At 45.4% G+C, this 11,399-nt stretch overlaps 1 protein-coding gene across 1 annotated transcript in view; it reads right to left on the bottom strand.

Moving 5' to 3' along the window:
- Positions 1 to 362: 362 nt before the first annotated feature.
- The window catches only part of CNOT9 (CCR4-NOT transcription complex subunit 9), a 279,336-nt gene continuing 268,299 nt past the window's right edge, over positions 363 to 11,399 (bottom strand). The window contains exon 8 of the mRNA XM_069616846.1: positions 363 to 1,428. Within this exon, the coding sequence (XP_069472947.1) occupies positions 1,260 to 1,428 (169 nt within the window). The 3' untranslated portion in view covers positions 363 to 1,259. The remainder of the gene's footprint in view (positions 1,429 to 11,399) is intronic.

The raw sequence follows: 11,399 nt of genomic DNA, 5'->3' as shown, positions 1-11,399 counted from the left end.
ACACATCCACATAGTCCCTTTCCCAGCCTCCATTTAATCTCAAAACTAAATGCGCGATTACAAAACTGGATGAAGACAGACTAACCTTTGGTTACTAGATTGAAGATGAATAGGGATGGTTGGAGGAGTGAGGATAGAAATACAGACTTTCCAGGCATATTTCAATTACCAACAGCTTAACATTCACACAATATGACCCTGGGCCTTTACTCTATCCCACAAAAACATGCTATGTTTCTGGTGGAGTCCTGTTGCTTTGATATGAAGATCACAAATTCTCATTCATTCTTTGTGCGTTCAACTGCCAATGCTTTTCATTCGATTTATGAGATTTGTTAAACAAAATCAGACTGCAACACAAGTCATCTGGCATTTATTTTTATTCTTTTGGAGAAAAAACTCATAAAAAGTAATACTCAGAAAAAACTTGTGCACTACCTGACCATAATTGCAGGAGAGTGCTGAAAAGTGCTGCCAACCAAGCAAGGCAGAAAGATGGAGCCTGCGTTCTGCAAGTCATGTCCCAGTCCAATGAGATGTGCACCGTGCGCTGGTGCAATCATGCGTGGGAGCAGTCCAGAAGACCACAATTGGCCCAGTTATGTGGGTGCAACAACCTCGTGGAACTTGCAGAAATGATGGACCCACTCGCCAGATCAAAAGGCGGTAGTAACAGATTTTCCCCTAACCCCCACTCTCAATGGATACTGTAAGTGTCCTCCATCATGGGTCCTCTTCTCAAAAGTATGTACGGCAAACGGGGTAAGAGGCAGAGGTTTAGTGCATTCAACCGCTTACTGTTACAAAACAGCTCTACTGAAAAGTAACGATTTGGACAGCTATTGAACATTGGCTTGTAAACAGTGTGACCTTCAAGATGCCAGAGAAACAGCACCGCCGCTCCCCAGTGAGGGAATATCAAATCTTCCTCTTTTTGAGCTTCCCCCTGCAACGGAGGCATCAAAGAGATACGGGAGTTGTCCTTTCAGTAAACTGGTTTCTTAGCATTCTTTAAAGCTGCATTAACAATTGCTGGTGTTTGTATATTCTACCACAGGCGTGGTGATAAAGTCCCATCATGAAGAAGCAGATGTACCAAACTTCGAAACAACAACAATGTAAGTCTGCATGTCTTTCTCTTTCAGTCTCTGCGTACAGCTCTTCTGCAAGGTCCGCTCTCCACTGCTCTGGTTGGCCCAGTGGAGCTTGACATTTGCTCCCTCTACACCACATCCCATTCCATTCCTGCAGTACAGGGGTCACTGCGGAGGAAGGGGTATGCCCCTGGGATCAGTGACCTGTCCCTCCTGCAGGTTCTTCACCAGCTGTGCCAGCCAGCGCTTGGTGGTTGTGTCATCTTTCAGAACCTGGGCAAAGGTAGCGTCCTTGAGCTGGTCTGGGAGGCACTGCCTCAGAGCCTCTCGTGCCCTGCAACAAATAAATACAGAGGTTACAATCCATCTTCGGACGCAAAATTCATGTTTATACTCATTCAAAACCAGTGCACTGGAGGAAAGAATTCCAAGCAAGGGTAAACATTGGCAAAATATTACTACCAGGGGTCCATCAAACCGGGCACATAGGAATCTGAATAGTTCCATGAGACCTAAACGGCCCCCATCATTTTACACAGCCAGCATTCACAGGTGGACTACATTCATGACCAGATTAGATATGGGATATACGCGAAAACTAGTGACTAGCAGAGCAAACAGATGAGTTAAGCAGAACAATTCTCAGGCAGTCATCCAATAAAGATTCGATATAAAGCCCAACTATTGTCACCAGACCTTTTGATCCACGCCCGACCTTTGCTTTCCTTGAATTCATTCCCCAACGTTCCAACCAAACGTGGACTCCCAATATCTTCATGGAAGCAACGGTCCTAGCTAGCCAATTGTCAGAGTTAAAGTGCAAACAGAGGCATTTCACGCATCATGGAGGTCAGTGCTTTCAACACCAATGCTGCCTCATAATATCTTGCACAGATCTACTTGCATGCATGATTATCGATATGGTGCTCGTTTCCAGAAAAGGCTTAAGAAATTGTTTAGTGGGCTTTGGGTGTGTTCACTGGGAGGGAGGGAATGCCAATTTAGAAACCATTTGTCTTCAAATGCATCTCCAATTTCAAATGTTTTTTTTTCCCCCCAATAACATTAAACTGATCTCCATTCCACATTCAGAGCTCCTGCATAGTGACTGGAGACTGGGTGGGAGATACCATTTCTGTTATCTGTAGGGTGGTCATCTTTGGACAGCGAGTGGAAAGACTGATGTGGTGTGGCTACCAACACACCGTCTGAAACATTAGTGCTAAATCTTGTGGCCCTTAAATAAGGGAAAGAAAGGCGACAACGTCCCATAACAGCAATAATCAGACCTCAAATACACTGCAAGGCTACATTTCGCTGCTTCGCTTATGCAAATTACCCATGCTGTGCAATGATTTCAGAAGGGACTCTGGCACAGATACTTGTATTAATCTAACTGTTTATCAGGCTGTAGAAAACCAATATGCACAATATTTTTATTTTAAACAGAGCGGAGGCAGCCCTAGGGTAAGATGCCTTTACGTAAAGGCAATGTTTGAATGAGTGATGTATACCCCGGCTTATAGTGAATATGTCAAATGACTTTTTCGGATGCCATTTTTTCGAGAAAAAAATGATTTTTTTTTTTTAAGGGGATCCCTCCCCCCCAAACCCTCCGTTTTTTTTTTTTATTTACACTTTATTTTTACTAGCTAAACCCAAAATAAAACCATACAAATAAAAATAAAAAAGGGAATTTTTTTTTCCGCCATATTTTCTTTCGACTAAATGGCATTCGAAAAAAATGTTTGACATTTTAACTGGATACCGTATACCCCGTTATGAAGGGGCAAGAGTGAACATAAATCAGGACAAGGATATCATTTGTTTGATATTGACAGAGTGGTTCTGAAGGCAGTATGCAGAAGAGGTGGATAGTTGGGTGGGAGCGAGAGGAAGAGGGGCTCTTTTCATTGATAACATGCGGAGTGAGCCACACTTGAAGAGATGAGGCCAGTTGGAGCAGTCCAGTGGAGTGGGGCAATTCGGGAACAGGAGCAAAAGTAGGAGACATAGGAGGCAAGGGAGATTGATATGTTGAAGAAATGAGGAGCGAATGTTTGAGGCAGAGTACAGTGAGATGCAGTCATCTGAATGCAGATTTGAGGGGGTCAGCAAGTGAGTGCACCTCAAGATAGTGGAGTATGTGGTTGAAACTACTATAGAGAATATTTGCATGGTAGGAAAGGAGGGAGTCGGGTCTGGAGAATTAGGGACTGTAGGGGTTCACTACTGTTGGATAAGATTTCTCTTTAGGCAACTTTCCCTCCATAGTTCTATAAAGCCCCAAACATTTTGCGTTTGGTTTTGAACCCATCCTGACTTTTTACAGGGAAGTGAAGCCTTCAGCTTCACCCCCCCTGGCGTTTTGCTCATTTTGTTATGGAGAAACTGATCTATCCTTCAGACCATCAGTACTGGGAAACTAGTTTGACTTGTCTTTTACGTTTTGTAACTTTAACATTGCACAGAGCATCTTACAAAAGTATCCACATTGCACAAACAACCTTGGTCTTTCACTTTTTTGTATCATTGTTTACTTGTATGTGCGCCTAAAGAAAATCTGGTGGCAGCAGATGAACATGTTACTTACCCCAGGTAATGTGTTTTCGACTGGATGTTTCTCCCACTTATTCTTCATCTTATGATGATCTATTCCAGCTTCAACTGCTTTGGAATTTTTGTTTTCGGCAGAGGGCGCTGTGCATCCATGCGGTCGACTTGATGTCCATTGAGGGGTTCCAATCAAGGGTCAACGCATAGTCGGTATATATCCCACACCTGTTGGCTTCAGTTTTTTTTTTTTTTTACGCCTCGCTCATGCAGAATTACCAGCGGCAGTGAATCCTAGATCACACTAGACTGAAAGAGCGTAAAGTGTAATGCCTGGAAATTCTACAGAGACGTAGGCTGGGAGGGGCGATGAGGACTATGTGGGAGGAACATCCAGTCGAAAGAATGTTACCAGGGGTAAATAACTTGTTCACCTGCTGCCACCAGCTTGTCTTTAGGCACCCAAAAATCCCAAAGGTGAAAGACTAGGGTGATTCAATGCAGTGCAATGGGAAAGGTGTGTGCAATGTTAAAAAAAAGTTACAAAAAAGTAAAAAGACAAATGGGCATCCGAGTTACCAGGGGTAAGTAACTTGTTCTTCGAATGAATTGTGCCATCCCACGCATTCCGCATCTTATGATAGACTCCCAAAACAGTGTTAGGTTTTGGAGGAGGGAGTACAAATTTTCACTTTCAAGAATGGTCATGGATAGTGTAGAAGGCTGCTTTCCCAAATCCTCCTTCCTGGCTAGACGATGAGTGCAATAAGTAATGCTTTGTAAAAATGTGGATGGTAAACCAAGTGGCTGCCGCACAAATGTCTTATCGGCACCCCCTCTTTGAAGGGCAGAAGATGTTGCCATGACCCTTGTGGAATGGGCTCTTAGGCCTTCTCGGGGATCTTTCCTGTCCACACTGTAGCACTCTACAACAGCCAAAATAACTCCTATAGACAAAGTTTTCTTTGTAACTGGAAGACCCAGTGTACCCAATGAAAAGTTGGTTGTGTTGACACAGTTCCGCCATTCGTAAATGTAAAAGCTTAAAGCCCTTCAGGGATCCAGCCTTTGTATCCTTTCATCGTCCTTGCCAGGATGAGGGGGTGGATAGAAAGTTGGAGGCACAATTTTCTGGGCTAAAAGGAAATCCGACTGTTGAGTAAGATTTTCACAGAACTGGTAAATCTTCTTGACCTGGGTCAACCCCAGAACTCTTCTAGATGGAGAACCTGAACCTGCTCTCATGAGAGAAGGTCCGCTCTTTGTAGAAGACATACTGGAGGGCAGATGGGCATGTCCAAAAAGGTCTGGGTACCACGTCGTCCTGGCCCAATCTGGAGCAATTAGGATCATACAGCCCTACAGATAAGGGGTGCATCGGTCACTTTTACTCCCTAGGAATAGGCAAATACTCCCAAATAAATACAGGGAGTAAAAATACTCCCACCAAAAAAATAGGAACCAGACACGTAGGACCTTGTGCTCCCGCTTTCACCCACACAGCTCCATGGATATGTTTGGACCAGTAGAGCACATAACACAGGAAGAAAATAAAATTTTTACTGCCCGATTCAAAGAAGTAAATCTGTATCTTTTAATGTGTATGAATAACTAGGTGCAAAGGAATAATTACTACAACATTATTGTTGTTTTCCAGTTCAAACATTTTTACTCGCTTATAAAATGCTCCCATTGGGACTTCGACTTGCATTTTGACTCCATAAAAATTATTTTACTCCCAACTCTTAAAAATAGGCAGTAAAATGCTCCCAATTCAAAATCTTTTTTGGAGCACTGGGATCATAGATTTCGCGAACTTCCTCAACCTCGTGATCATGTGAGGAATGATGGGGACAGGAGGAAACTCATACAGGAGTGCAAACTCCCAGCCCACTACGAACACGTCCCCTAGAGTGCCTCTTGGGCGAAATTCCCTGGAGAAAAACAATTTGCACTTCTGGTTGACATTGGTCGCAAACGGATCCACTTGAGGGGTTCCCCAAAGGGTAAAGATCTCTTGAGGGACTTCCTGAGCTAGTTCTCACTCGGGGGAAGACTGCTCTGCCTGGTCAGAGCATCCGCTGCTGCTGTCTTCTCTCCGGCAAGGTGAACTGACCATAGGGAGACTCCTCGAATTGCCCAGAACCAGAGCCGATTTGCCTCTCTGCACAGTGGTAGTGACCCTACGCCGCCTCTCGTTGAGGTAGGGTATGGCCACTGTATTGTCTATTATCAGGAGATTCTTTCCCAGTACAGAGGGCAGAAAGGCCTTCAGCGCTAGTTTGATCGCCATCAGCTACAAAAGGTTGATGTGTAGTTTGGACTCCGATGGAGAGCAACGACCGCTGATAGTAAGATCGTTGGTGGGACTACCCACCCCCGTAAGTGAGGCATCCGTAACTACTGTCATCGCCAGCCATGGTTGGCAAAAAGGTTCTCCCTTAAGAAGATTGTCCTTGCAGGCCCACCACAGAAGATCCTGTGTGACCCTGTTTGGAACCTAAAGTAGGTCTGACATCTTGCCCGAGGATTAAGGCCACTGCGTCCTGAGGGCCCATTAAAGATCTCATTCTCAGGTGAGCCTCTGGTCTCAGGAAAATGCAGGATGCCATGAGGCCGAGCAACCTCAGAAAGTCGAAGGCCAGAAGACACTGGGCATTCTGGAATTTGGTGACCATCTGCAGATTGTGTTGAGCCCTCACCTCGGGTGGTGAAGCTCCCCCCCCTGGCCCCCCCGCCAAGGATGCACCCAGGACTGCTCCTATGAACTGGAGTCTTTGTGATGGTAACATGTGGGACCTACTGTAAATGAAAGAAGCCCAGTCTGTGGAGAGAGTGGTAGGTTATGCTGAGATGTTCCAGGGTCTGTTCGGAAGATCAAGCCCTGATCAGCCAGTTCAGGTAGGCGTAGACGTGAATACCCACCTCTATGGAGACTCGCTTGACACCACCGCCATCAACAAAGTGAACACCATTGTAGCAGAGGTCAGCTCAAATGGCAGAACTCCAAACTGATGAGAACCGCCAACTGCGAACCTCTGGTACTTTGTGCTTGTAATTGATCGGCACATGAAAGTAATCGTCCTGAAGGTCCAATGATACCATCCAATACTGAAGCTAGAGGGCCGTCAGGATCTGAGAAAGTACCCATTTTGAACTTGTCCTTCATGAGGAACTTGTTCAAGCGTCTAAAGTCCAAAATGGGTCTCAATCCTCTGTTCTTCTAGGGGATTAGGAAATTGTGAAGAGTACCACCCTTTGTTCCTCTCCGTCACAGGTACTGGTTCTATAGCACCTTTCTCTAGCATGCCCAATATTTCCTGCAGAAGGAACTGATCTGGAACTTGAATGAGTGGCTCTCTGGTGCATGGTCCGGAGGTCTTTTTAGAAAGGGAAGACTGTAGCCCTGGGATACTGTTTCTACTGCCCATGCATCTGAAGTAATGCCCCTCCATTCTTTCAGATGCAGCGAGTGCCTCCCAATGGGGTCTTGTGGGTTAAAATCTCCGAGAGGTTTTGAGGCGGCTGAAGCAGCGGCTGATCGTACATTAGCCATTGTTTGGGTGGGCTTTGCACCTCGTCCACCATGAGGGAATCTTCTCTGACCCCTTTGACCAGCCAGTCCACTCGCTCTTTCAACTGAGGAATAGACATGAAAGCACTTACCCCACCAAGATGATCCACTGGGATGGGAAGATTGTGGCTGTGTGATGGTTGCTCCAAAGGACTTGTCAGCTGCCTTTGAGGTCTGCAGCTTCTCTAGGCTCTCGTCAGCCTTGCTGCCAAACAGCTGGGTGCCGTTGAAGGGCATGTTGAGGAGCCTGGACTGCATGTCCAGTGCAAAACCTGACTTACTCAACTGCGCAAATCTGCGTATTACTGTGCTTGCCACCATGGCTCTGCTGATGCCATCAGCGGAGTGCAATCCTGATTGGGGAGACTGGCACATAGCCTCCTTGCTGTCTCTTACAATGCTCACAAAGCCGTCTCCCTCTTCCCCTTTGGGAATAGTGTCAGCCGCCATAGTGTCATGCCCACTGGAAACTGCCTGTATATTCTTTTGCTGCATACTATGCCCTTAAATAAGCACCCTCTGTATATGCACCCTTGTAATTATTACCTGTATGTAAACTGTATACATTTTTGTGTAACTAAGCTTCGCATATACTTGTAACTTTTGCGCCCCGTTACCCTAGGGTATGATGCACATTATAAATAATAAAACAAACATACACAGTCTCACAGGGTGAAAGTTATCTTTGCTAAGACGTAAGTGGAGTTTGCAGACTTGAGCGCCATGCTTCTTGCAGAATATACCTTTCTTGCCCAAGCGTCGAAACGCTCATCTCCATCTGGTGGGATGGTAGGGTAAGCAGGTATTGCTGCCTGAACAACCAGGCATTCAGGTGTTGGGCTTTTTGACAGGTAGCTACTACACGGCCTTTATTTTTGGTGAGGTTTTTGTTCCTCCGAATTTGAAATTACCCTTTTCTGGAGAGCTACATTAAAAGGGAGTATGGGATCTTTTGTGGACCTTTATCCAGAATGTCTGTTAGGTCGTCTTACTCAAACGGCGGACCAGGTCTGCCCCATCACATAAAGTCAATTACTCAGTCATCAGCTGCCTATAAGAAGCATCCGCATGGTCTGCCGGATCCGATTTGCCAAACTCCCTCTCAGGTGAAGTGTCGACCCCACTAACTGCAAATTCTCAGTTTCTTTAGCCTGGATTATTTTAAAACAAGGCTTTCCAGAAAGTTTGGTGTGCTTGACTCCAATCCAAATTGTGGAGTATCTTTATTTGAGCGTTCATATACCTCAAATTGAGGATAAAGACTTCAGGAAATCTTTCTTTGGTAGTAGCATGCAAGATTTCAGAATTTCTTTAGGTTTGAAAGGAAAAGGCGTCTATGGCTTAGACAATGGCGGACAAAGGAGTTGATGGCTTCGACAAAGGCGTCGATGGCTTCAACAAAGGCCTTCGACTCGTAAGAGTCTTCGGCGATTTCCGCCCGTGTCGAGATCTCAAAGGACTGATGGGTCTCCAGCTTACGACCCGGGCTCGAGGGCACGCGGGATGTAGCCTCAGACCTTTCCTTGTCTGCCTTATGCCGCTCGACAGGAGCAAGGCTTTTTACTTTCTCCTTCGAGGGGTTCGGAGCCTCTCGCTCTAAGGTTTTTAGCAGCATTCTCAAATTTTCCCACTGAGCTGGAGTAGAGGATTTTGTACGAGAAGTTAAACTCCTCTCCGGTGAGAAATCCGGTGAACTCCAAGTAGGCGATTTGTAATGCCTTTTCGTCGACTTCCTCAAAGAGGACAAGGAATGATGGGGCACGATCCTGGCATGTCTGTTTTTTCAACCTTTTCCTTCGTGGAGAGTCACGTCGGATGATTGCTTCTTCGATGGAGTCGTCGAAGGCGAGTTAGTAGTGGACCTACGAGCCGCTAGTTTCCCTTTACGCTCCTTCAGAGCCATACCAGTCATCGACTGACAGGATTTACAGTCCATTGTCCTAGGTTCAATGCCTGGGCACGACAGACACACCCAATGGGGGTCCATGACGACATCTTGGCACCGGAGTTGTAGCATTTTTTAATCCCGGTCTTCGGGGTTGAAGGTGCTGAAGAGTAGGCCAAAGTACTGGAACAAAGTTCTCACAGAAAAAACTGAAGTGTGTCGTAATTCTTTAAAGCTTTTGCGAAGCGTAAAAACAAAACTGTAGCCAACGGGCACTGCGTGTGCTATACGACTCCTGGATGGAAGCCCTCGAGGGACATTGAGTCGACCATCTACACACAGCGCCCTGAAGCTGGAAGATATGAGATGAGGAACACGTGGGAGGGTGCAATCCATTCAAAATATTTTTACTGTTTGTGTCACACCTTGTGTGCAGATTTAAGTTACCATGTGTGCTACTAAACGTGGCTTATGCCCTAAAATAGCCAAGCCAAGAACATTTTGCTTGTTCTTTGGCCATATTGTTCTTTGGCCAATAGGTTGGCCTTCTTCCCGCCTTGCCAGGTCAGGAAACCCCATAAGATCATGCACTTGCCTTGAAAGGTGCTGCTTTTGTGGGCTAGTGATGCCTTTGTGTGTGGCGCTCAGGAATGGGGTGGGACTGTCTGGTCCCACTCCACATCCGTGGAGCCTGAAATCAATCAACATAACTATTGGCAATTCTGGAAAATATACAAGAATCTATATATGGAAAATTCAACAAAAAGAATTAAAAATCCTATATTTGAATATTTCAATACAAGGACATCTCCGGTCAATTATTAACTACACACCTGCTTAAACTAATTGGCTGGCGCATCAGCAAACACTTACACTTTTAGGATCTTTACAGCAAGTTTAAATGTCCAAACATTACAACTTCAGGAACCAGCTGATAAGTGGAGTGTTTGAAAAGATTGATGAAGTGTTGTCCCTTGATGCTGGGACAACATGTTATTAGTGCACAGTAGTTTGACTGGTGTGCATACAGACATTTTGAGCAGGTGTGAGAACCATGGTTGACAAGCCCACGTTGGTGCCATCAGGATAAGTTTTACTTGTTACTGATGCAGCTTGTGAATTAGCTTTTGGAGAAGAGGTGTTGGGGGTGGGGAAGTGTACGCAAATCTTCCTGACCAAATTCATCCAAAGCGTGTTCCCCTTGGACCTTGTCTGGGGATACCTGGGTGCGTAATCTGGGCATTGTGCATTATCTTGTGTTGCAAAGAGATCTATGTCTGGTTGACTACAGTTTGCGAAGATGCTGTCTAGGATGTCGAAGTGCAACTGCCATTCATGCTCTGATGGAAGTTGATCCTCCCTGCTTAGCACATCTGCCAGACAGCTGTGTTCCCCTGGAATATGTTGTGACAGGAGGAATATGTTGTATTTGCGTGCACAAAACAAGATGTTCAGTGCTAGTTTGGACAGTGTGTCCCACCCGGTTTGTTGATTTAGTACATTGCTGTCATGCTGTCGGAGGACTAGGACTGATGTGTGCTAATTAGTGTTGAAACGCTTGCAAAGCTTTGAACATTGCTAATAGTTACAGAAGGTTGATATGCTCGTTTCACATTGTGTGGGTTCACACCCCATGCACAGTGTGATAGAGAAAATGTGCTACCCACCCCGAACATGAGTTTGTTAGAGTGGCTTCTACTGTAGGAGTGGTGAATGAATTTCCCCTTTAAAAGGTTCTCTTTTGTCCACCACTGCAGAATTTGAACAAGGGATTGGGAAACCACCACTAGATCGTCCCATAGACCACTTGACTGCAACCAGTGTTTCGCTAGCCACTCTTCGATAGGAAACATGCGCTGGAAAACGTGTGATGACAGGTAAATGCATGAAGCCATCATTCCGAGAAGGCGCATTGCCTTTTGTACGGTTATCTCACAACCAGATATATACTGTAGAATCTGAAATAGGATGTTTTGTACCCTCTCGTTGGAGGGGAAGACTAGGGTGTCTTCTGACCAAATTAGTGCTCCAAGAAACTGTTTTACCAGACTAGGAACAAGACCATTTTTTCTCACCGATTGAGAATCCTAATTGGAAAAGAAGATGGATTGTTTCTTGGGTTTTCAGGTTAACACGCTTGTGGCATGTCCTCCGTTATTAGCCAGTCTACTAGATAGGGGTACACTGGAATTGGCTGTCTGTGCATATGTGCTGCCACCACTGCAAGCACTTTGGTGAATACCCTTAGCGTTGAGGATATGCCAAAGGGAAGTATCTTGAATTGGTAGCGAGT

Source organism: Ambystoma mexicanum, chromosome 9 (genome assembly GCF_040938575.1).
Source record: "Ambystoma mexicanum isolate Mex_15411 chromosome 9, UKY_AmexF1_1, whole genome shotgun sequence".
In the NCBI taxonomy this organism is placed as follows: Eukaryota; Metazoa; Chordata; class Amphibia; order Caudata; family Ambystomatidae; genus Ambystoma; species Ambystoma mexicanum.
The sequence above is the reverse complement of the archived record's forward strand: the minus strand, read 5'-3'. Positions and strand labels throughout refer to the sequence as shown.